Source organism: Onychomys torridus, chromosome 15, assembly GCF_903995425.1.
Source record: "Onychomys torridus chromosome 15, mOncTor1.1, whole genome shotgun sequence".
Taxonomy (NCBI): Eukaryota; Metazoa; Chordata; class Mammalia; order Rodentia; family Cricetidae; genus Onychomys; species Onychomys torridus.
The window spans coordinates 52,024,759-52,052,003 of record NC_050457.1 but is presented as its reverse complement, the minus strand read 5'-3'; the positions used below and the strand labels follow the sequence as shown (position 1 = coordinate 52,052,003).

Genomic DNA, 27,245 nt, shown 5'->3' with positions numbered 1-27,245 from the left:
CATTTGTACATTTTCAGGTCAAGACACTTTTGAGCCTCAAATAAAAAAAGAAATTTTCTCCAGAAAAATTTCCATATGCAAAATGTGTATGCTATTTTTAATGCGTTCACAAATCCCTAAACCTCACCATTATCTTTTAAGAATATCTCAGCACAAGATCTACCAAAGCTACACTAGGTCTAACATTCACTGATCACACTCTCAAAGACGACAGCCTTCATAAAAGTGCTACACAGTCAAGGCACCTGAGGACTCAGAACTTAAATCTTTGCTTCAATCACTCTTTATCTGGCTAAAGATTCCTTATTGGGAGATGATTTCATGAAAGGTGTATCTTTTTCTTTTCTTGAATAATGTTTCTCTAGAACTCAAGAGAATGAAGAAATCATTTTTATTCACCAGAAGCTGGAGGGCGGGCATAGCCCACAGAATGATTGACATACGCTTTTCATTCTGCTCTCTGAAGTATTTTAAGCTGACATTATTAAAAATACACATAAAAATGGGTCTATGTGAAGCTACAGACATCAGTCTTATGTTATTCACTTAAAAAAAAAACACTATTTCTGCCAATAGGATCAAAGCTACAGAAAGTCTTGCTTGCCAGTGCAATTGAGTAAAGCATCCACTGAGTACCTATGTGTGCAAGGCGTCCCTGTGCCTGTGGAAAACAAAAAAGATGAACACCAAGTTTTTCAACAAGGGCACAAGAGACATGCCATTATGATATACATTTCTGGCACTTAGTCAATTTTGTTTTTATAATGCCAGTATTTAAAAATACGATAATTTGAGCAGTCAACATAATACCATTTCCATCCACTTAAACTGCAGAAAGCTCAAAAGAGCTTATGTGGACAGCTAATTGTTAAATTACAATCACTAGGTATCTTCACTCTCCTCTTAATCCATTGTAAGTGTGTGTGTGTGTGTGTGTGTGTGTGTGTGTGTGTGTGAGTGAGAGAGAGAGAGAGAGAGAGAGAGAGAGAGAGAAGAAAAGGAAAAAAGAGAGAGAAGAAGGAGAGAGAAGAAGGAGAAGGAGAAGGAGAAGAAGAGGAAGAAAAAGAAAGCCCCTTTGAAATATTGTGAGAAAACAGCAATGTATAATTTTCAAATTCTAACTGACCGGCAAGTCAGGGTCCTGATGCTCCCTATACCTAGGTGAGGAGCTAATGGAGTTAATGGATGCTGGAGGAAGGTCATGTTTCCTTGGGGGAGGAGGGCCTAAGCCACTGGTGAGGGCCTAATGTCCTAGTAGATGACCCCACACACGTGTGCTAGCTGAACTTAATCACTATTAAAAAAGAAAAAGGAAAGGAAGAGACATAAAGCTGGGAAGGAGATGGGAAAGAGACCAGGGGTGGAGCTAGAGGGACGGGATGGGGGGTGGACATAACCACGAACCATTGTATACATGTATACAATTTTTTAAAGATTAAATACAAAGGTTAAAAAAAGAGACCACCAAAATCAAAGCTCCCCGAACAAGAGCAGTTGGCAAGGATTGAGAACTATAGTGGTGTCAGCATCTATGTGAGAGAAAAGGAGAGTGACTGTTTTGACAGCCCAAAGACTGAGGAACCCACGGATGAGCAGTGTGTGTTCACTGGTAAATATGAGCAAAACCAGAGAGGCTATGCAAACTTAGTTGCTTGGCCAGGACAAGGACAGTGGTTGTGCTGGGCAGAGGTGCACTGCTGTAATCCAGAACAGGAAATAGCATCAGTGGCTACATACCATAGGAGCTGACTGTCCTCCAACTATTTCCAACTGTCTACCACATCAATAATTCATAATTAAGTGCATCTTAACACAAAATTAGTTAGTTTCAGCCAGGCATGGTGGCGCACACCTTTGGTGGCTCTCTGGCCAGCCTGATCTACAGAGCTAGTTCTAGGACAGCTAGGGCTATGCAAAGAAACCCTGTCTCGAAAAAAACAAAAAACAAAAACAAACAATCAAAAAAAATTAGTTGGGCTGGAGAGATGGCTCAGAGGTTAAGAGCACTGGCTGTTCTTCCAGAGGTCCTGAGTTCAATTCCCAGCAACCACGTGGTGGCTCACAACCATCTGTAATGAGATCTGGTGCCCTCTTCTGGCCTGCAGGGATACATGCAGGCAGAACATTGTATACATAATAAATAAATAAATCTTTACAAAAAAAAGAAAAGATTTAAAAAAAAATTAGTTAATTTTGACTATCACTCAGAATATTAATCATTTAATAATACTTTTAACAATTGAATAAATACCACTGTTCAACAGAATTAAATGGCAAGATGAACTTTTTAATCATTACAGTAAAATGAATACCTACAAGTATATACCTGAACTTATTAAAATACAGCTACCATTAGACAGACGTGGAAGCATGAAGTATTTCCTGTAAAGGGCTGAATAAAGATAACGGTACTGTCTGCCTCCATCTGGGCACCCCTTCCCTTCACTTCTCACACTCTAACCAATACCAACCAGGACACAAGAATCAAGGGAAAAGCCAGAGTATGCCGCTTTGGTGGGACATCAAAGCTGGTGTAAATTTCGACTACAAAATAGATAATGCTAGCTGGGTGGTGGCGGTGCATGCCTTTAATCCTAGCACTTGGGAGGCAGAAGCACAGGCAGGCAGATCTCTGTGAGTTCAAGGCCAGCCTGATCTATAGAGTGAGTTCCAGGACAGCCAAGGCTACACAGAGAAACCCTGTCTTGGGAAAAAAAAAAAAAAAAAAAGAATGCTTACTAATGAGTCATTGATGAGAACAGAAATGTTTTCTATTAAGTTCACCTCAAGGAAAAAGTACAGTCTTTGCCAAATATGAAAAAGCCTTCAGCTCTCTATGCAAAATCTGAGCCACTGGTCCAGAGAGCTGGCAAACTTCTGATGGCTACCTGTACAGCTGCTGGACTTTTGCACAAGTATCTAGACACTTGCTGCAGCGGAGAGATACTGGAAGCTGACTGCTCTTCACCTGAAGGGGCGCACGTGTTCCTCCCTACTGCACCTCCACAACACACACAGCATTGCTACAGAAAATAAGAACAAACCCGAAACAGCTAGAAAGAAGCCTGTGTTTGGTATTCCATTTCCCATCAGGGTATAACCCATAGCAACTTCTCAACTAGAAAAAAAGCGCCTGGCCGACGCCTGTAAGGAAGAGATGTGTGGACGTGAATGATTTCAGAGCCGCGTCCTCACCTGACAGACATCAGAACGGATGCCAGTCTTCCAGAAGCCTTGGCTACTCAGCTCCACAGTCACTTCTCGTCGCATGGTGTTCTTCTGTCGGATTTTCTGGAGTGCTTCCTAGAAAAGAGCTCATCCTGAGTAACCCAGCAGTGCTGACGCCACACGAAGCCACGTGCCAGGCATTAGAAAAAAAAAGGGTCACTCAATACATTCCTTACGTTCAGACACTACACCTTCCTTATGCAAAAGGAGAATACTGTATTTGAGATGAAGGCCAAGGTGGGAGGTGCACTGGGCACAAAGCAATCCTTCCTATAAACCACATGACAAAAACTCTAAACTAAATCTTATTAACCCAGCATGTCTGAACAAAATACGCTTTTACAAATGAGAAGCAATATATGGCTTGGGATCTGAAATCATCATGTAAAAAGTATATTTATATCACGCCTCACATTAAGCATTTCCATTTATGAAAGATAATCAATCTGATACCTACGTGGTTCTAAAAGCTGCCAAGTCTGCACAAGCCTTACACTCTTGATGCAGGGGGACATGTTAGAAGGAGCAGGGGCAAGTGAAAACGGATAGCACAATGGCGCACACTAGTAACTCTGGAACTCACAAGGCTGTTAGCATGATGACTGCAAATAAGTACAACCCAGGCTATAAAAGGAGACTCCACTGGAAGAACAGAGGGGGAAAGCAAAGACAATGGCCTCAAACCTCACCCATGAGACACAATCAGAACTTAAGTCTTCCTTTTCACTATCCTTCATGTACAAAAAAATTGTATTTGGATACATGCAATTTCATAAAAATCCCAGGAATTGAATATAAAGAAAACAGTAACTACCACCACCTCCATCAGTAAGTTCCTACTATAGGCCACATACCAGGACAGGGGTTTTCAATGATACAGTTCAGAAGTCCACACAAACACCTTTGGCCTTAGGTATATAGTAGGACCTACAGCCAGCCCTCAGCCTAGTGCCTTGGGTACACAGTAGGGCCTGCAGCCAGCCCTCAGCCTTAGTGCCTTGGGTACACAGTAGGGCCTGCAGCCAGCCCTCAGCCTTAGTGCCTTGGGTACACAGTAGGGCCTGCAGCCAGCCCTCAGCCTTAGTGCCTTGGGTACACAGTAGTCATGCAGCCAGCCCTCAGCCTTAGGGCCTTGGGTACACAGTAGGGCCTGCAGCTGGACCTTAGGACCTTTTTTTATAAAGATTCTGACTGACTCAAGTCACAGGAAGTGACAAAGCCAGAATTCATATCTTTTCCTAGCTTCTAAGCCTTACACTACCCACAGCAGAATAAAACCTCACTTAGAAGTTTGTGTTCATTCTAAATGTATTCGTAACACATAAACTTAAAACAGAATTCTGGAATGTAGAGGATACTACTACTTATTAGTAAACAACATGGGATGTGAGATATCAAACTTTACAGAATTATGGGAGGATGGTCTTTTACAACCATAACACCCCCAAATCTAAGATCCAATGTTATGCAATATCAAATTAGGGACAAAGGTTGATTTACAAATTTTAAGCTTTTTCTATTTCTTCAGAAGGTGTATGAAGAGGCTGCAGTGTAGCTCAGTAGTAGGGTGCTCACCCTGCATGCCAGTGCCTAAGTCCCTGGTTCAGTCACCAGTACCAAATCAAACAATGGACATGTGATTCAAGACAGTGATTGACTAAGAAACTGGCCTTCTGAAGGGTAAAAATGTGCTCCAATGGACAACCTACAAACATGCACGTACCAGCAACACCAACCAGGCCCAGTGCTTTCAAAAAAAAGGGTAGGTAGAGTTACAAAGGAGACCTGGAGAGAAGGATCTGGAAGCAGCTAGAGTGGAGGGACTAGGGTGGACTGGAAGAAAACACTGTATATGTGTATGAAGTTCTCAAGTTTAAAAAAATGCCTCTTGAAATACTGAAAGGTTTTTCAGAAGTAATCAATATACCAGAATAGGGAGAAAAGTAACTAGTTGTTGAGAATCTATTTTGTCATCTTAACTGAAACTAAAGTGTAATCCAACATGCACCACGGTTGGTCGTGCGGCAAGGTCAGTCGTCAAGGGGCGGGTTTAATACCTACCTCCCTCTGTGCCAGCTTCTGTTTGTCAGTTTGTTTGACTTTGGGACTATTTGCCAGGAGGTGGCGAAGTTTCACATAACTTTTCCATAATTTTTGGTACCTAGGAGAAGGACAGATGGTTGTCTTAGACAAAGAGAAGGCAAGTCTACAGTGAAATAAAACCAGCTACTCTAATAAGCCTGTTCATTCACACATACATTCCTTTAAATACTCTGGTGGCAGAAAACGCTCATCCTAAAGAGACACGTGGTTTGAGAGTTCAGGGACTGGATGACCAGGTGTCACCTGGAGCCTGTGGTTACATGACTTGACGGCTCATTTAGATTAAATGGAGGAGTCCCCGGAAACAACTCCACAGAAGACACACAAAACCACTTCAGGCAACGGAATCCTGTTCCATTTCTCAGAGTTACTCTTTATAAATGAAGTGTTCATTTAAATTTAAAATGTATCTTTTATGAGAAAAAAAAAATCCCTTTCTTAGAATGGGATGGTCAGTTCAAGAGCACGAGCATGGAGAACCCATTAGTGCTGATGCTCAAGCCACGCAAGTGATTCTATTTTTCAGCGGAGGGGGCGGGGAGAGACAAAGGGTATGCACAACTTGTATTTACCATACTAAAAATCAGCATATCTGCTGCATCCAAGTTCATGGTAGCTGGGACCAGTCTAACAGACACTGGTAAAGTGGTCAGGGAATGCAGACTACGTAGCCCTGGATCAGTTCACAGTCCTGCCCTGAGAGGTGACAGAGCCTAATCACATTCTACTAACATTTTTCTGACAAGAAGGGATTTGCCAAAGATTTCCTGCCCTGTTGACCCTGCTCCTGGCCTGGCCTGAGCTGGGCCTCGCTCCTTTTTCAACAGTTTGTAGAGAATGGAGGAAAGAAAGAAGTACTTACACAGGGCCTGGTTCACTGCTTCATACTTTTATCCAAAGAGGGAAAAAAAAGAACAAAACCCTTTAGCCTCTTCTAATATACGTCAGCCAGAACTGCAGTTATGAACTGAAAATCTCCCATGCCCTTTTCTCCCATTACGAGTCCGTTTGTGTTTTTTTTTTTTTTTTTAAATTAAGTCAGGAAATTGTTTATTTGTCTAAAAGGTAGGAAATCCAAACACACCTGAAAAATATAATGGTCCTATCTATCTCCATTCCCACATATCCTCTCATCTTCTCCCAGAAAAATATTAATGTGCCAGTTGGAAAAGCCCACATCTGCAAAGCAATATGAATTCTAAGAGTGGGAATATATAATTCCTACATCCCACACAACCCTGACTGTGTCTGGAATCTTACAAATAACCCCATAATAGGAACCAATATAGTGCTACTTTCCAATAAGGGCACCGAGCAAATTAAAAACAAAGCCCAACAAAAATGAGTAAATATCATAATGATAAATAAAGGAGAAGCTCCCTAGAGTTGAAATCCATGCAGGACTCTGGGTGACAAGACTGTCGAGGATAATCTTCTGAGTAATTTACTGCAGTCAAATGTGTAAAGAAACTCATTCTTCACAAGCTACCAGAACTTAATTTGTAAATTTGGAAACATGGTTCGTTTCAAGTCTTAACTTTTAAAAGGAAGATGTCCACTAAAGGTACTCCTCTGCTAATTCAGTTGTTAGTAGAAGGTGAAATTGGCCAAGACAAACACTGAGAAATATCTTACTGTGGGTCTCCTGCATAACTCAACTGTGCAGGGCGTATCCCAAAGTGGACGATAATTGGAAAAGTAATGACATCGGGGTTGAACTGCTCACGATCCAGTTGATCAATGCGGACGGAGCTTGGTTTCTGGGGAGAAAAGAATATCAAGATCATTTATTCCCATAGGAAGTCTTGAGGCACTGACTTTAACCCAAGTAGGAAAGGAATTAATTGGATTGTCTTTCTAGGAAACCTTCCTCTCCAAACAGAAGACGGCATAGCAACTATACCATGTAAAAACACTACTCTATAAAACCTGGAATGTCATCCCTGAAAGTCTTTGCCATTTGGCATAATGAGCAGTGATTTTATCTTTTTTTTTTTTTTTTTTTTTTTTTGTAATCTACACAGAAACCTTTAAGAATTAAACTTTTAAAAGGATGCCTGGGCAGACAGAACTTTCACTTAACTTCTTCCGGGCTCAGGGGAAGCGTTCAGCATCACAGGAAATGTTCAGGCTTAGTGTGTTGTAAAATCGTAGTCAAATGACTAACACACTGTTATTCAGGGCAGATGCCTCTATTTAAATTCTCCACTAGCTTTCAGTGTACATTTATCCTCCTTACGTCCACACTCTGAAAGCTATAGACATTCAACAGACAGCTGGCTTTCTCTCTCTAAGACTGATTTACTTTACATATGAGTGCTTCACACATATGCATGTATGTGTACCATGTGCATGCCTGGTACCCTGAGGTCAGAAGGTCCTGGATTCCCCTGGAAGAGGAGGTAGGACAAGGTGCTTCCTACCTGTAGGTTCCCAGCCTGCCCAGCCAGCTGACGAATACAACCAGATGACAAAGAACAGATTGGTAGAAATTCATTCACATTGTTAAAAAATAATGTCAAATTTCAAAAACAATGTACATCACTTAAAAATAAAAATCTCACTATGAGCTTGAGAAAATGGTCTTTGTTCTCAAATATCCAAAATGAGATGATTTTTGACCACAGGTAACCTAAACGTAAAATTACATGAACGCACATTAACAGTAGAAACAAGCCAAGTTTTGTTTGGGCATAAAGTGCCATGTTGTGCTTTTATAAAAGCTGTACAAAGAATGCTCATGAGTTATTCATGTATCATGCTACTAATACATAGGATCCCTACAGATGTAGTGTGTCCCTACACTTGAAGCTACTCAAGGGGCTGAGGTAGGAAGATCACTTGAGCCTAATCATTCAAGACTGACCTGAGCAACATAACACGATATCATTCAAAAAAACAAAAAAAAACCCAAAAAACTAATGTATCCTCAGACGCCATATATGATACAGAGGCATAGAACCCCAGCACTGGGAAGTGGAAACAGAATCAGGAGCCTAAGACCAACCAGTCTTGGCTCATAACTACCAAAAAATAGTTTTTAAAAATTAAAAATAACTTCTAAATTATGAGGATAGTGGGTTGGGGGAGGGAGTCAATTCAAGACTTTGGCTACAGCCTACAAATCTATCATCCCATCTCTCTGTAAGAATTTAAAGCATTTTCCACTAATGACCAAAGTGTTCACATGCAGAGGCAAAAGTGTCAGGGAAGAACATTAATTATTTTAAGTCTGCAGCAAGAAAGTATTTAATGTGACCATAATGGCTTGAAAAACTTAATCAATTCCCCAATGTCCTTGTCACTAGGCAATCCTTCAAAATGGGTACTGTCCAGGATGAAATGCAGTGTGGTGCCTACTTTGTCCTGTGAGTAACACGCTTCCTTCTGTAAAGTACGTAATGAAAAGCTGCTTCTATGACAATAAACTATCTTTGCATAAATGGTGAGAAATAACTGACTTCACCATCATGTCCCTAAGCCAAGCAGCTACATTTCCTTTCCTAATCTACTGCTGAGTATTTTCCAATATAAGCCTTTTACTTGACTAGTCTGGTTTCTTTTACTAGCTACCAAGACAAGGCTTTCACCATCTCAAGGATATACATTAATCACAAAAACAACAAAAAAGCTTTGTCTAAACAATTCACTGTCTCTTTCTATGAGTTTTTGTTTTGTTTCCTGAGACAAGGTCTCACTATGCAGCGCTGGGTGGCCATAAACTTACTATGTAGCCCAGGCTAGTCTGAACTCACAATCCACCTCCCTCAATCTCCCAGTTGAGACTACATACATCATCATACCTGGTAAATGGATGGGTGTGTGCACGTGTGCTCACACACACTCATACACACACACACACACACACACACACACACACACACACACACACACACACTTCACTGACTGAGCCATCTCCTCAGCTCCTACATGGATATATTTTAATTCTCCATTTCTGCAAAAATTGATCCTGATAAAATGCCAACATATAATTGTTTTAGGAAACAAAGGAAAAATCATTTGATGTAATACTAAACAATGCCATGTTTTATATAAGAGCTATTTATTTTCTAATTTTTATTTATAAATTAACATTGGAAGCCTGGTGTGGTAGTTCAAACCTTTGTCTAGCACTCGGGGCTGCAGTAGGACTGAGCTCAGCACTCGGGAGGCTGAAGTAGGACTGAGCTCAGCACTCGGGGCTGAAGTAGGACTGAGCTCAGTACTCAGGAGGCTGAAGTAGGACTGAGCTCAGCACTCGGGAGGCTGAAGTAGGACTGAGCTCAGCACTCGGGGCTGAAGTAGGACTGAGCTCAGTACTCAGGAGGCTGAAGTAGGACTGAGCTCAGCACTCGGGAGGCTGAAGTAGGACTAAGCTCAGTACTCAGGAGGCTGCAGTAGGACTGAGCTCAGCATTCGGGGCTGCAGTAGGACTGAGCTCAGTACTCAGGAGGCTGAAGTAGGACTGAGCTCAGCACTCGGGGCTGAAGTAGGACTGAGCTCAGCACTCGGGGCTACAGTAGGACTGAGCTCAGTACTCAGGAGGCTGAAGTAGGACTGAGCTCAGCACTTAGGGCTGAAGTAGGACTGAGCTCAGCACTCAGGGCTGAAGTAGGACTGAGCTCAGCACTCAGGGCTGAAGTAGGACTGAGCTCAGTACTCAGGAGGCTGAAGTAGGACTGAGCTCAGCACTTGGGGCCGAAGTAGGACTGAGCTCAGCACTTGGGGCTGAAGTAGGACTGAGCTCAGTACTCAGGAGGCTGAAGTAGGACTGAGCTCAGCACTCAGGGGGCTGAAACAGCAGGAAGAAGCCCCCAAACTGCAGAAGCTATGCAGTGCACTGTTCCAGGCCAGCCTGGAAAGCTACAGTGAGGCACTCATGAAAAAAAGTAGTATCTTTACCACGAATGAGCAGTAGTGAAAGGTAAGTACCAGAAAATACAAATCAAATAATGGGTATTAACAGGGAATTTATTTTTTAAAAAGATGAATTGGCAATAAGCATTTAAAATGTGAATTTTCACTAGAAACTAAAATAAATATAAAACTAGGCAAAATACTAAATATCCCCCACTACCAAACTGGCAAAGGTTTTTTGTTTTTAAGCTAGTATGAGCAGTATGAAGGAATGAGTATTCTCATATAATTCTCCTGGGGGGGAATTTGAAATGTACATTGAAGGTCTTTGAAATGTACATTGAAGTACACACCTTCAGGCAGAATAAACATACTAGTCAGATGAACTCAGTAAATAAGCCAAATTCTAGTATTTTTCTTATTTACTAAACACTTAAAGAAAATGACCCAGAGCACAAGAAACCACGGTACTCAGAACCCGCTCCATGCTCCTGCTGTTTGTGTGGAGCATCCAAACAAGGATGCTGCGCGAGCACCAGAACTTACCGTCCCGGGGTTGGTCACGATCATGCCTTTGCACTCTTCTGCGTATTTCTGCCACTCAAGCTCCTCCCACTGGAGCATATTGGCAATCTCCTCCTCGGGTACCAAAGCTTTGCTACACCGTAGCAGGTATAGAAGAATCTGGTGCATGGACAGCACTTCTTTGCCTCCATCTTGGGTGAGAAACACAGGGGGCGGGAGAGGGAGAAAGCTGCTCAATTAACAGCAAATCCTCAACTCACTAAGGTAAAACAAGACAAGGGCTATAGAAGAGCACATGTAAAAAAGTACTTGAAAATTTACACTGTTCAGCCAGGTGCCAAATAATGCGAACACCATGTGTCTCACCGATGAACAGTGCTCATAAACCATCTCATTCACTAAAACGGGAACAACCACATTAGAAATGATAAGGGCTTTGTTGGTGAGGTATGAATACCAAAAGAGGTGTTTGCCTAAATAAATTTAAAGTAACCTAGCATAAGAAACCACAGTTTGTAATAAACAGAATCATGTTATGTCTAAATAGTTTATCATTCTTTGTAGGGTAACAGATGAAAGCTTTTCAGAAGCGATGTTACTGTCTTAGGGAAATTCTAAGCTTTATGAGATATTTATAGATGTTTTCAATAAGATATTGTTGCATTATGATCTAATTTGAGGGTGCTAATGTGCTGCACCTGCCATGATGAATGGAGCTGAAGAGCCTGTACTAATATTATAGAAGACCATTATGGAGTTAGTGCAAGGATAAAATACCAACTGTCGGAGGTTTACAAGAACAGAGGGTGGAAAGCAACAAAAGACGTCATTAAAGCAGCTCAGGAAAGGGCAATCTGTACTTTACAAGTGAAAGACACGCAGCTTGAGTGGGCCCCAAGATGGGGGCTGCAGGCTTCTGCCTCCTCTTCGGATTTAGCTTCATAACTGACATGGGTAGCACATCTTGTACTACTTTTCTTTGCCTACCTCCACCCAAAAGGACAAAAGCCTTCCTGGGGACTTTGAAGATTATTCCTGAGACGACAATTAGTACCCACCCCCCAAACATGAACTATGTTATAAGTGAGGATCAAGCCAAACACTGAGTGGACAAAAGGAGCAAGAAAACCCTGCTTGGGTCAGAGGAATTATTGGCACCTAGGAATGTGGTGGGTAGGAAACACAAGGGGATAAAGACTGCACAGTTGGGGTTGGCTAAGAACCTTGATGGGCCAAGGCACTTGAAAGAATCAAGATCAAAACCCCTACCTCAGGTGTTGCTCTGACCTGAACACTGCCACCACGGACATGTGTCGGCACCCATTCCTCCTCATGAATATTCACACAGCTGGCATTTACTCAACACCTGTCGCTGGCAGGCACCGTTCTAGAGATCTTGGGAACATCATCGGTTATCCAGACAGCTAAGTCCTGTACCTCCCCCTAAAGCTTACACTCCAGTGGAAAGGAACAGACATTTAAAAGCAGCTATATAATAGGTCAGGACAAGATGAGCTACTGAAGGAGAATCTGCCTGCGAAAGGAAAGAGAGGATCATCAAGGAGACAGGCATGATAGCACATGCCTGTAATCTCAGTACTCAGGAGGCTAAGGCAAGAAGACTGTGAGTTTAAGGCCAGCCTGTGCTACACAGCAGCACATGGTAAACACACTCACACATATACACACACACACACACACACACACACACAAACACACTAGGAGGACTGAAGAAGATACGCTCAGTGGTAGAGGTCTTCCCGGGCACAGGTAAGGCTCTAGGTTTACCCTCAGCACTGAAACAAATCCAAAAACAAAAACTTTAAAGAAGAGCCCACCCACCATGCAGCTACCACCACCCACCATGCAGCTACCACCACCCACCATGCAGCTACGCAGCATCCTAATGTCCTTTCCTGTCGCTGTGGTAAAATAAATACCTGGACAACCGTAACTTAGGGGAGAAGGGGTTGCCTTTAGCTCATAGCTCCGCAGGTTACAGTTCATTCTGGGCAAATCACAGCTGCAGGAACTTAGACCAGCTAGTCACACCAGAGCCACAGTCAAGAGTCGCAGAACAATCGGCACGCATGCTGGTGCTCAGCTTCCTCCTTTCTACACAGTCCAGGACTCAGGAAGGGCGCCGCCAACTCTTAGGTCAGGTTTTTCCACACGAATTAACAGAAACAAGACAATCACGCACAGACGTGCCCACAGGCCAACCTAATGGACGCAATCCCTCATGGAGTCACTTTGTCTAGGTAACTCTAGACTGTGTAAAGTGGACAATTAAAACTGACCATCACAATGGGCAGAGTATCTCAGTAGAAGAATCGGCAAAAGTCCAAAGATGAAGTGAGATGGGTATGCTCCAGGAACTGCAAGGCCGGTGTGGAGGACACAATAATCAGGCAGGAGAGGGTCAGAGGGCAGCAGGACAGCAATGATCGAAGAGCTTCACAGCGCTCACTATGAGCTCAGTGTTTTATTTTGCAACTGGAGGATGTTTTCCGGTATTAGGTGCCACATTCTGCGAGTGGTCCCATGTTGCACTTATGCCCACTCCAAACAAAATCCACAAGCCTTACGCTCTCAAGAAGTACCTAAGTTAATGATTGATGACTAAAGTCCTAAACGAAATAACATTCTGGAAACAAATTATCTTCATCAAAGACCATGAGCCTCTTAAAAACGTATCTAAATACAAGCTACCCAAAGGTGTATTCTATCTGACTCACGATGACTGTTCACAGTGGTGATACTTTTACACCTTATTTTAGAAGACATCTATCTTAAAGCTAGCATTCACTTTTGATTAGCAAACTCCCATGGAGTTACAAATGGAAAGGTGAGGTGTGTCCCTCAAAATCAGTATGTTGACATCTGTCCTGGTTTTATGTCTATTGTGATTAAAAAAAACAACCTAGGGGGACTAGCAACATGGCTCGGTGGGTAAAGGTACCTGCCACTAAGCCTGACCAGAGTTTGACTCCTGAGACCCACGTGGGGGCAGGAAGGAAGCAGATCCCAATAGGTGTCCTCTGACCTCTACATGCATGCCACAACACACCTGTGTATGTGTTTGTGTCCTCAAGTGTGCTTGGACATAAAACACATGCAAATACATAAACATTATTTTTTTAAGGCAACTTTTTTTTTAAAGGGGGAGAAAGGGTTTATTTTAGCTTACAATTCTGGACACGGCACTTGATTTGGGGTAAGTCAAAGCTGTAGGAAGTTGAAACAGCTAGTCACATCACATCAACAGTTAAGAGTAGGCAGAAATGGGGACTGGAGAGAGAACTCAGTGGTTAAGAGCACTGGCAGCTCTTCCAGAGGTCCTGAGTTCAATTCCCAGCACCCACATGGTGGCTCACAATCATCTGTAATGAGATCTGATGCCCTCTTCTGGCAGGTGTACATACAGATACAGCACCCATATACATAAAATAAATAAATCTAAAATAATTATTAAAAAAGAAGTTTCCTCTCAATAAATAAATCTATGCAATTAAAAACAAAGAGTAGGCAGAAATGAATGCAACCATGCCTGTATGTATATGCTCAGCTCACTTTCTCTTTTATACAGTCCAGGACCCAAACCTAGCAACTGGCAGAGCCCATTTTTAGGCTGGGACTTACCATATCAACAAACATGATCAAGATAACCCACCACAGACATGTCCATAGGCAACCTAATCTAGACAATTCCTCATTAAGACTTCTTCCCAGGTGACTTCCAGACCATGTCAAGTTAACGATTAAAACAAAATCTTCATCCCCAATAGAAAGAGGGTATACAAAATCTTCATCCCCAATAGGAAGAGGGTATTAAGAGATGAGTCTGCCAGGCGGTGATGGCACACGCCTATAATCCCAGCACTTAAGAGGCAAAGACAGGCGGATCTCTGTGAGTTCAAGGCCAACCTGGTCTACAGAGTGAGTTTAAGGATAGGCTCCAAAGCTACAGAGAAATCCTGTCTCGACAAACCAAGAAAAGAAAAAAAAAGATGGGTCCATCCATAGAAAGGTGATTCAGTCAAACAGGTGAATAAGGACCTCAGACTTGGGGATTCTGTTTGGGGTGGGCATGATCACAACGCCATGCTCCTGTAGAAGACAAGACCTGCCTCCCCTGCCACTTCTCTCATCCTCGGCATCTCCCCGCCAGGAATGCGTCTTTGAACTGGTTAAAAGTGGTGAGAAAGCAAAGTCTGTCTACATTCACAGACAAAGTAGACAAAGATGCTACATTCCTGTAATCCAGTTCTTCAGAGGCAGAGGCAGGAGGATCACTGCAAGTTTGAGGCCAGCCTGAGCTACTCTGTTAGGTTCTACCCTGGGCTACAGAGCAAGACCCTGTCTCAGAGAGAGTGACAGAGACAGAGAACGCTTCTGTCTTCCTTTTTAGTTTTGACTGCATCAGGAAACAATGATGACATGCTAATCTCTCGTCTTAGGAGGAGACCGAGGGGAACAGGCAGACAAGGGACACTGTAAGGCGAATGTGACAATGCTCTGCATGTCTACATACAGAACAGCAGGAAGGAAGGAGACCTGGATAACTCAAGCAGTGACTGTCGATTCACCAAGAACCAAAGGAAGAAGTGCGCTGAGTTTATCCAGAAGAACTGTGGGTTACAGGTAAGGAGCGGAATGTTGTCCACCTGAGGATCTGGAAAAGTCTCCATGTTTTCATGGGAGAGGAGGGTGTGTGGGGAAAGAGCAAATATCAACAGATACAGCTAGAAACAGCAAGAGGAGCTCTCTGGGTGCAGTTATGCCTGGCTGACTCCACGCACTTCATATGCAGTGAAATGGATGTGAAGTATCTCATTTAAAGTAAAAAGCTCAAAGACTACTTGCAGAGGAAAATACTCAAGTCTACAAACCAACTGTCGCTTAAAGTCTCAGATTCTACTGAACACCTGGTGTGGGTACTGCCCAATTTAGGACAGGAATATCTGCAAGCTAAAAGACAAGGCTTATAAACACTTAGGAAGACACCAACTACCCAGGCTCCAGTTGGGGTTGGGAGCAAGCCTGCTTTTCCAGCAGCACAGAAACTGGACATAATTAAACATGCAAATACTTATCAGGTGCAAAGCTGCTGCTAGAAGAGAAAATAAATCCATGCTAAAAATCTATTGAATAATTCACATGGCAGCTTCAAAAAGATAGTTATTTACAACTGTGGAAAAACGCAGAAATTCAGGACAGACAGGCTGAGGTGAAAGGTTTACCCAGGAAGGGGACTGAGACTCTGGATGCAATCCACATGGAAAAATCAGAAGAGGTAGACAAGGCGTAAGAGTCCTGTACCAGCCCACAGAGTACAAGCTGTAGCCCTCACACCCTGCCCAGCAAAGCGACACCGTAATAAATCTTTGTGGAATACTTTCGGAAACAGATTCATCATATGGCCACTTGCTCTCACACTGCCATGAATTTACCAATGCTAATGAATTGGCTCTTTGGGTTTGTCTGTTTTGCTACATGTTTATGTTGGGGATTTATGGAATTATGTCACTGAAGGAAACAAAGTAATTTTTATCTCGTTGGCTAGGATAAATAGGACATGATACAAATGAGAAATGAGAGTGGGTAAGCTAAGGTTAGCAGGAATTCTGCCAGCTCTGGGGCTGGAACCATGACAACGGCTCATTATTCGGGAAGAACCAGAGTTTGTGTTTCAGGGAATGAATCTGGACAGTCATTAATGAACTGACAGACTTCATAAACTGTTTCTCAGAGACCCAACTCCCTCCAGTTATACTGCTTGGTTATTTGGAAGAGGGGGACAATTTGTTAGGGAATCTGTGTTAAATATATGGCTGCTTGAACAAGCATTTATCAATGATATAACAAACACTCAATTCAAAGAAATATAAAAATACTTGCCCCTTTCTTTACACTAAGATTAACTCTATGACTACATCTTCCACATATTCCTACCAAGATGATTTGGAATGATTTTATTTTCTAAAGTTGGTATTCATAACAAGTATTTTTAATTTCAAAATGTAAAGTTATATTAGGAGCTAGAGGTGGCTTAGAAGTTAAGGGCACTTGTTGCTATTTTAGAGGACCTGAGTTGAGATCCCAGCACCCATATGCACATAACTCCAAATCAAGAGGATACAATGTACTCATCTGGCCTCCAAGGCCATCAGGTATGTATGCTGGTGCACATACATGCAGGGAAAACACTCATACACATTAAAATTTTAAAATAAAATAGCAATAAAAAAAATTTAAAGATGCTATAGCAAACACTAACTTCCTAGAAATGTTTTTAGGCCCTCTCATCCTCCTGGCCTCCAGCCAGCCATACCTGACAACTATTGTTCCAGATGGGGCAGTTTGCAAAAATCAATTTGCTAGCCAGTCGATCTGAAAAAGTGGACTCAGGATTTCCCAGCTCACTCCAGTGAAGATGTAGGGAGTGCACAAACTCTCCTTAAAGTTACTTCCTTCCTGTTCCCGTCAGCTATGGTCAGAAGGAAATCTTCACCTGCGTCTAGTTCCTCCCTGTTAATTTACCACCAGAGGGAAGAGCAGGATACAAGAGAACAAATGGAAAAAGATTCCTAAAGTCTGAATACAGGAGCTACTCTACAACTTGGTTTCTGGCAAACGTGCACACACTGAACAATGCCTAGTTTACACTAACAAGCAGGGGTTTGTACATATGCATGAGGCAACAGAGACAGATGTCTTCAAATCAGAAAAATGGACCAAAATTATGATGACTGATAACACTTTATCATTCAATTTAGTATTATAATACATTGGTATTAATAGACTGCAATCCAGGTGTCTTTAATCCCTTTAATCCTTTAATCCTAACACTAGGGAAGCAAACACAAGTGGAGCTGTTGTGAGTTCAAGGCCAGCCTGGTCTACATGAGTTCCAAGCCAGCCAGAGCAACAGTGAGATCATGTTTCCATTTTTTTTTTAAGTAGTAAATGAAAACATGTTTTACAAAAGTATAAATAAAAGAATAAAAAGACTTGAAATATAGAAAAAAAACCGAGCCAGGCAATGATGGCACATACCTTTAATTCTAGCACTTGGGGGAGGCAGAGCCAGGCGGATCTCTGTGAGTTCGAGGCCAGCCTGGTCTACAGAGCAAGATTCAGGACAGACACCAAAGCTACACAGAGAAAACCTGTCTTGAAATAACAACAAGAGCAACAAAAAAACCTATCTAGTCCTCAGAATTTAAGAAACATGTACACACTAACAATGGCATTATGTTTTGTGTCTTAGATGGACAAAACTGTAGAGAATAGACAGTAATATTCAGTAAGCAAATAACCTTTTCAAAAGAATACTTAATACTTCACCAAAATTCTTGGCCAGAGGTATAAAGTGGCATGTACTTTTTCAAGAGGTAATCTGGCCACTTTTTCTTATTTAAAGTGTGTGTGCTCTATTAACAAAGCAATCTTATTTCTAGAATTCTATCTTTAGAAACACAGAATGCAAATGGACAAATGCACAGGACTTCTGCTGAAGTATTCTATGGAATGGGTAAAACAGGAAACCCTTCAACTATTCATCACCTAAACAATCATCAGAAAAGTCACAGCCATCAGTAATACAAAATTCTCTTCGTCAGTATTAAAAATGACACAAAACATTTCCACAGAAAAATGTCTGAGGTATTTTGGAGTGAAAAGGGCAAGTTATGTAGCATGCTCAATACAATCTCATTTGAAGAGCAAAGTATAGCATGCCTCATGCAGATTAAAACAGAAATGTGTGCTCAACCTTCGTTTTTTTTTTTTTCCTCTTGTATTGTTTGTGTACACTAACCAAGGCATCCTGATTAAGAACAGACAACAAAAACAGCTCAATTTGTGAAGAATGTCTTTAGTAAATGACATGCAGTAATTGATGTCTATATTGAAGATGAAGAGTTTGGGCCTACACTTCATACCAATTCTTTAAAAAAACAAGACAGAACATAAATTTAACAAGAAGAAGGCATGGCAGAAAATCATGATGACATTAGAATAGGTAAGTGTGAACAACAAGATACAAAAAGCTATAGCAATGAGAAAAAAATGTAAGCCAGAGCATAGCACTAAGCTTAGGAGTTTCTGCTCATCACGAAGCACCACGCAGATTATAAAAAGCAATCCATGGAGAGTGTGTTAGTTAACAGCAGCTCACCCAGACAGGCCAGGTGGCCTGGGCCTGTAATCCCAGCACGCAAGAAACTGAGGCAGGACTAACGGAGGTTCAAGACCAGCCTGCACAGTGAGTTCTGTGCCAGCCTGTGCTACAGTGAGAGAAGACTGTTTCAACAGAAACAAAAGGGGCCTGTGAGATGCTCGGCAGCCAGAGGCACTTGACAACAGCTTGAAGACCCGTGTGCTCCCAGTTTCCACAAGCTGCAGGAGAGAGCCAACTCCTGAGACCTTCCCTTTGACTCCATGTCGGTCCAGAGTGAATTCTCAGACACCTGTAGTCTTGATCTGGGTACTGAAAACAGTCGCATTTACTTCATAAAAATTTGCTGATGGGGTTGGGGATTTAGCTCAGTGGTAGAGGGCTTGCCTAGCAAGCGCAAGGCCCTGGGTTCAGTCCTCAGCTCAAAAAAAAAAAAAAAAAAATCACTGAGTTCTATCCTTAGGATGTCTGCATCTGTCATTATTTTGCCACAGTTTGATTAAAGCTTTACTTTAGAACAATGAGCTACAGTCTAAAGACATATCACCCTGAGCATATCCCATCTGACGTGGCTTGGAAGCTAAGCAGGGCTGGGCACAGTTAGAACATGGCTGGAGAAAAAGGAAAGGCAAAAACCAGGCTCGGTGATACATGCTCATAATTCTAACACTTAACAGGCTTTGAAGCATAAGGGAAAAATGAGTTTAGGGCTAGCCTGGGCTATGAAGTGAGTCATGAGAAAACCTGGGCTGCATAGCAAGAATGCCTTTTAAAACCATTTAAAGAGGAAAAACCAGGAAAGCAGGGTAGAGGCGATAATAAATGTCTGAAAAGCACCTTCATGAATGACTAGAACATCAGCATTCAAGTCAGGGCCGTCGGGCAGAAAGATGGCTGAGGGCTGAAGAGCACTGGCTGCTTTTGCAGAGGGAGGGTCTGGGTTCACGTCCCAGCACCCACATAATGGCTCCCACTATCTGTAACTCCATTTCCAATAGATTTAATGTCCTCTCGCGTCCTCTGTGGGCACTATGTACTCACATAGTGCACATACCTACATGCAGGCACTCACACATACAGATAAAATAAAAATAAATAGTGTGCTATTATGACACACTAAGATCAGCAGGCAAGTATTTAAGGAGTCCCTGATAGGTGCTGAGAATCACATTATCACTGATAATGCAAAAAGCAGATGAATTGGACATGGTGGCACACTCCTGCACCACCAGCACTGGGGGAGACATGGTGACACACTCCTGCACCGTCAGCACTGGGAGAGACATGGGGGCACACTCCTGCACCGTCAGCACTGGGGGAGACATGGGGACACACTCCTGCACTGTCAGCACTGGGAGAGACATGGGGGCACACTCCTGCACCACCAGCACTGGGGGAGACATGGGGGCACACTCCTGCACCGTCAGCACTGGGAGAAACATGGTGACACACCGTCAGCACTGGGGGAGACATGGGGGCACACTCCTGCACCGTCAGCACTGGGAGAGACATGGGGACACACTCCTGCACCGTCAGCACTGGGAGAGACATGGTGACACACTCCTGCACCATCAGCACTGGGGGAGACATGGGGGCACACTCCTGCACCGTCAGCACTGGGAGAAACATGGTGACACACCGTCAGCACTGGGGGAGACATGGTGACACACCGTCAGCACTGGGGGAGACATGGTGACACACTCCTGCACCACCAGCACTGGGGCGGGGAGCAGGGAAAGTGTTTATTCTTGGCCTCAAAGGAGCAACTGGTTGAATGTTTTTTACAAAGGGAGGAAATGATGTAGGAAGGAAAGAGGAGAGAAGAGCCTGCCTGGGCCTGATGTTAAAGAGTAACAGCGTCTTTTCCACAGTAACATAACTGCTGTGCTTCCTTTGATAAGAAATCTGGCACTAAAGAACAAACTCCTTAAAAAATACCCATCTGCTCAATGAATTATTTAAAAATAGGATGTAAGACTAATGTGACTATATAAGAAAAGACCTCATACATAGAAACATATGGAAATATATATCAAATGTGGCTTTCAATTCCCTTCTTAAAATGATCCTTAATGAAGTCATATTGTGAAAAACAAATCAACCATGTGCCATCCAGTCCAAGAGGAATTGTATATAGTGGGCTTTGTTCTGTGGCCTTCAAGGTTTTCAAAATCTGTGCATTTTCAGGGGCAAGTCTAATACAAAACCAAATCCTGTTTTAAAATAAAGCAATAGACCTTCTCATTTATGCCAGCGTCAATGTTATCCTACAGTTATGAGAAGCATTCTGTACACTTGAAATCCCATAAAGTAAGATTTTTCTCTATGACAGCTTTAAGACTGCCTACTTTCTTATAGATTTGTTTGGTGATAAAATGCTGAGAGGCAGAGAGGGACAGAAAGGACAGGCTTTTCCACAATGTCTCACTAACACTATTTTCTAAGACGCTTGCTGCGGAAGCTCCATTATGAAATCAAAGATCCATTCACTTGAAATGAAACCAGAAATAGCAAGGAAAAGCAGCTTCTGAATGCATTTCCTAAACGAAATCAACAGTAACGATAATAGTACAAATAATAAAAGTGATGCTCTCCTAACATAAAAATAAGCCAGTGTGATGGCCTTGTAAAGAGTCTCCTTTCCTCAAACTCTCCAGGGAGCCAGCAGACAAATAAAAGCAACTAAGGAGGAACCAAAGAAGCCAAAAAGAAGGACGGCACCAGGAGCCCAGACCCCACCTCTGGAAGAGGGCAGAACTGCATCTTCTGCAGGGGGTTGGCCTTGACGTCACAGCGGACTGGACTGGGAGGAGGGCAGCGGACACTCCGGCAGAACTTGGGGTGAAACAGACTAGATCCACTGGAGGAAGCCGGCATCGGCCAGGTTCCAGCGCATGGGGAAGGCCAGCCAAGCCACCTCAGAACGAGAGGCAGGCACAAAGCATGAGTGCAGAGCTGGATTTCCCCAAGCGACACGGAGAACCAGGAGGAGAGCTACACTGAGACCAGCTCTCTAGCTCAGCTGCAGACAGGGAGGCAGCCGCTGTGTGTGTGTGTGTGTGTGTGTGTGTGTCTCTCCCCCCCCCCCATTCCCGAGTGGTGCACATAATAGAAAAGGCGGGTGGGCTGGAAGGATGACACAGCCAGTGGGAAAAGCACAAGGACCAGAGGGACAGAAAGATCCTCCAAGTGAGAGAACTTAGTAAAGAAGGCAAAGAAATGTGGCTATGCACACGAGAAGGGGTAGAGTCAGCTAAAACGAGACGATACGGGAATACAAAAGATGGCGCCCGAAGGTGAAATACTGGAGCTCGGGTTCCAGGAACAAATCCATTCAGTGTTGGCCTGGTTCAAGGTTTTACTCAAGGACTCAGGGGCTGCGCTGAAGCAGTGTCAGAGTAGAAAAAGGAAACATTACACAGCCCCGGAAGAATGGCAGGAGACGGTCACTCAGCTGGTAGCAAAGCTTTGCAAGACTGCTCAGCACTGAACAGAGCAGGTAAAGATCAGATCAGAGATCGAGATGGAGGGCAGAAGACTCCAAGACAAAGATGGCAAGTAAGGCTTCCAAAGGAGTTCATTAAAGACCTGATCATTAACAGTACTAAATATTGCCATATCTTACATATATTCTTGAAAAAATCAGAAAACAAACATTACTTTACAAACTAAATTATTCATTAACTTACATATTTTAATTTAAAGGGAGAACAATTATATATTTATTTTCATTGTGAAATAATTTAAACTTATCTATCAAAATAGAAAATAATCACCTAAATCCTACCACCTTAATATAACTACTACTGCAGTCATTTTAACATAGCTATATATTATAAATTAAAATTTTCACTAATAGTTTCCCAATGGACCATACACAGAATTAAGCAATATGTATCTTTCTATTATTTTAACTTCCATGACATTTTACTAAGTACATTTTCAAAGGGTATAAATCAATTCACCTATTGCTCACCAAACCTAGGAGTGTGATAAATTATGAAAGGTATCAATCAGCATGTAAAGTTTTACATTTCCTAGTTCAACCTGAGAAGTAGATAATTAACAGCATCCAACATGGAAAAGCTGTCCCTAAGGACTGAAAGGCGAATGGCAGGCTTATTTTCAGACACAGTCACACCAGGTCACTGACAAGCTGAAAGATTTACCTGGAAGAAATCGTACAAAACGTGGCATGAAATGAAATCTTGGGCAGCAGGGAGGACTGTCTTCAAACAAAGGACCTAAAGCAAGCAAGGAGAAAGAAAAGAAGAAAGAAATCAAATGGCCTTGGAGAGCCAATGCTGCAACTTAATTCCCAAGATTTATGGGGGCCACAAAAAACCACCACCAGAAGCAGGGACATAAAAAGTGCCACCCCCCCACACACCCTGCCTCAACAGCTCAATCCATCAGCAGCCGCTGCCATGGCGTCTAGTGAGAACCGCAATGAGGGTCTCCAGCAGCTCACGGGGAGAAAGCAAGCCAAGGAGCCAGTGCACACAGAAGAGCACTTCTTCAATCAAAAAACACCAACACCTTTGCTATAACTGAACTACAGTACTATATCACACGTGCATGTATGCTAATTCCTTCAGTGTTTAGTCAGTACACTAGAAGAACTAAACCATGCTATTGGTTTAGCAAACCATTTATCTGTGTACTTGGTTTTAAAAGCTGCTCATTCATTTCATTGAAAAACTAGCTTCAAAAAGTCTTCCTTCAATACACTTTAAAAATAAGTAAATTTCAACATTTTCTGGAACACAGACACCTGCAGATCTTTAGTCTGCACATGCATGTATGTTTTAGTGAGCAATTGGTTCTCTAGTTTAATAAACTGCTATCTTACAAGTTTATTACAGTAACAGTCACTGTATTTAAAATATTAACCACTGAGATCTTCTCCCTCTAATACACATAAGGTAGTTGTATTAGTAAGAACTGGTACCATCTTCTTGGCAAACAGGCACTGATAAACTACATGAAGCAAGATCCATAACCGCGTCTTCCTGTGGGATGACTGCAAGTATGCCTATAGATGTCATGCTTTAACTTAAGGGTTTACAAAGTAAAAAAAGTCAACTATGCCTCCACCATTTCATGTAAGCTTTTATACACACTGTGACCTACATCTTAGAAGAATTGCTTTTTTTAAAGCCTTATTATTTACCTTTAAGATTCCAGTCATATAATTCCAAAATATCTCTGAATAGGAACAGTGAAAACAGTTCAAGTCCTTTGACACAAAAATTCTGAAAAATAAGTCAAAATTAAATTACTACAGATCTGCAAGTATGTATTAACTGAAGTTTTAACTTGTCCTAGGCAAGCATCTCAAAGGGTTTGTTGAAACTATACACTAAAAGCATTCCCTACCCAGCTTGGCCACTGTCCTAAAATGGCTTGCCGACTTCAAAGAGAAATGAGGTAGACTATAATGTCATTAGGATTGCTACAAAATGTCAGCTCAGCTCTTTTTCGTGTACAAATAAAATACCTGAAACTTAAACTCTTACTTCTATCATGGTCTTCTAATCTAACTGTAAAATGTACAAGAATCTCCTGGGAGCTTCATGTGAACTCAGGCTACTCACACACCTGCAAAGCTAACTAGCTTGTCCTCCACTCCCATCCCACCGTACCCCACAACCCAGGATCACTGTTGCCAAGCTACCAAATTTTACCAATTCTTGTACCAAAATTTTTGAAGTGTTAATAGAGGCAAATAAAAGGGCTGAGGAAAACTGCAGAGGTCTACCAAACCTCCTCCTGCAAACGAGCTACACAGAAGTCAGTCTTGTCTCCTATGGCTCCCACCTACTTGTTTTGCTCAGGGTTCATAAATCAGCCTGCGTGAGATCACGTCAGGAATCATAAAGTTTTATAACGATAAGTGAAGGCTTATGACCTTAGAACCAAACAGAAGCAAAAGAGAAGCTGAAACCTCCCCACACCGACGACGGAGTGGGCAGCCCTTGCTCTTTAAGCCATTTAAATGCAGGTAGAAGATCCCAAGGGGCCCAGAGTGAACGAGGCGGGAATTTAGAATGCAATCCGGCCCATCAATCCCTCCCCATTGCTCCCTGCCATCCATTACAGCACTTCCCAGTTCAACAAATCCCAAGAGCCAAGGGCGCCAGAAATCGACCCCAACTCCAACACATCAAGCACACAAGCTTGTCTGCCGTCTAGCTGATGTTTCTCAGTGTGATTTGTTGACAACACTAAATTCCAGATCAGGCAATGAATCATTCTGAGATTCACATTAATCTTACTTTGGAATTTTAAATCTCTTGCATATATTTAGATAAATCTGCTGTTTAGCATCTGCAATGAAAAACAATTAGGAAAAAAATGTAAATATATGGGGAGAAAAATGAAGCCAGTACTGATCTTGTCACTGAGATAATGAGCAAGATTATTTCAACAGCTCTTGCATTCGGTTCACTGTTCCCGTCCTCTCTGTGAGACTGGCCAGGGCCCAAACACTGTCCCTTAAGCAAAGCTGAGAACAGATGTACGCTGACTATCAGCAGATGCAGGCGAGTAGATATGAGTTCAGAAATAGGTCAACAGTTTACATTTTTGAACCGTGGTATCAGAGCAACATTAGAGCAACCCTTTGACAGTAAACATGGTAGTGTTTCAGGGGTCTGAAGCGGCAAGAAGCTAGAGTTGACCAACTTCAATATTGTTGTTGGGGTTTTTTTGGTTGTTTTTTTTAGGGGAAAAAAAAGATTATAAAAACAGAATAAAGCACATGAAGCTGTTAAGCAATCCTTTCTCTTACCTCAGGCATCATCTCTTCAATAAAATGAATTGTGTAGTCTATGTTGAATCTAATCACTTTACACAGTGGAATCTGCAAGAAGAAGAGCTTTGAGTTTCCCAGCATTTCTCGGCAGGCTCGTAAGGAAGAGTTTGCTCTCTGACTCAGAGGACCAGGAACCAAATGAAGTTTTACCTTCCCCCAACCTGGTAACAACCTTGGGCATGACGTTCAACTGCTTCCTTTGTTTGTTTTTTGAGATAGGGTCTCACTCTGTAGCCCTGGCTCATCTGGAACTCCTGTGTAGACTAAGTGAGCCGGCCTCAAACTCAGAGAGATTTGCAAGCCTCTGCCTCCTAAGCACTGGTATTAAAGGCAATGTGTCACCACACGTAGCCCAAAAATACAGCATTCTAATGGTAAGAATTAGAATCTCTCTGACGGAGCTTCTATGAGAGACAGCAATAATACTGATACTTCATTAATGTGATTAGGAAAGCACCACAAACACAAAAAGAACACACTAAACTCAAACACATCACCTCTACAAAGAAATAATAAAACCAATCACGTACTAATTCGACCTTTAATCTCCACACGGGTCAAGAATGACAGCACAATAATGTATCGGTTACATACACTTAGTTCATTGATCAGGACACAATGCATGCTGCCTGTCTGGTTCTGGGGAAGAGCAGCTGTGGCAGCAAGTATAAAAACAAAAACAAACCAGTAGCTGGTATTTGCTGGGCCAGGCACTGGTCTAACGTCTCACCATACTTACTCATGCAACTATCACAGGTGCCCTAAAACCTAAGTTTGACCATCAAACCCCACGAGAGAGGAAAAAACTACGAGAACCATCAGGTAGGGGCCTTGCCTAAGAGAGCAGGCTGCTGGTAAAGTGGGAATTCTTATTCTAGACACTCCTCTTACCGACCGGAGAACACACTCCTCATCCCCCATTCTCATACTCGGAGCACGGGAGAAACTGCAGGTTCAGCATGAACTAATAATCCACAGCTGTCCTAACTTCCCAGTGCATCATCAGACACTAGCCTAGGAGCTAGACACAGGAGTTTCCGTAAATAGATTTCTGAATGAATAAAAGGATGAAGAAGGCATGGAAGGAGGTTACCGAGCTGGCTAGCTGGGCACAATAATTGAAACCAGAGGCCCTGTAGATGTGTTACACGCTCTTTCTGGCTTAGCAATCTGTCCATGAAACATTGTAATCACTTCTACAAACCACAGCTGTCAGAAAGAAACAAATTTTAATTCTCCCAGCAAAAAAGGATAGTAAGAAAATAGAAAACAGTCTCACAATGCCATCTACTGGAAATGAAGTTTAGCTCTTAGGTAGTCTTCCTTATTCTTTTTCTTTTTTTTTAAATACAGTGGTTGCTACCTTTAACTTTTGTTATGATTTTACTACAGGATTCATTTCCATCTTCTGGACATAATATGTCCCCAGTCCTCAGCTAACCAAAGCAATATGCTTAGTACACTATTATTTTTACAACCTACTTTAACCCCAGACATTTAAAATACTCGCGAGAGTTACAAATTGGCACACAA

The 27,245-nt window shown here is 42.3% G+C and overlaps 1 protein-coding gene across 3 annotated transcripts in view; it reads right to left on the bottom strand.

Moving 5' to 3' along the window:
- Positions 1-27,245, bottom strand: part of Drosha (drosha ribonuclease III) — a 115,864-nt gene that overhangs the window by 47,549 nt on the left and 41,070 nt on the right. For 2 of the 3 annotated variants that reach the window (XM_036206998.1, XM_036207001.1), the window contains 7 exons: positions 25,689-25,760; positions 24,069-24,150; positions 23,065-23,139; positions 10,735-10,904; positions 6,967-7,091; positions 5,290-5,389; positions 3,196-3,303 (listed from right to left, as the gene is read on the bottom strand). In XM_036206998.1, the coding sequence (XP_036062891.1) occupies positions 3,196-3,303; positions 5,290-5,389; positions 6,967-7,091; positions 10,735-10,904; positions 23,065-23,139; positions 24,069-24,150; positions 25,689-25,760 (732 nt within the window). The remainder of the gene's footprint in view (positions 1-3,195; positions 3,304-5,289; positions 5,390-6,966; positions 7,092-10,734; positions 10,905-23,064; positions 23,140-24,068; positions 24,151-25,688; positions 25,761-27,245) is intronic. The other variant, XM_036206999.1, reaches the window with a different exon arrangement.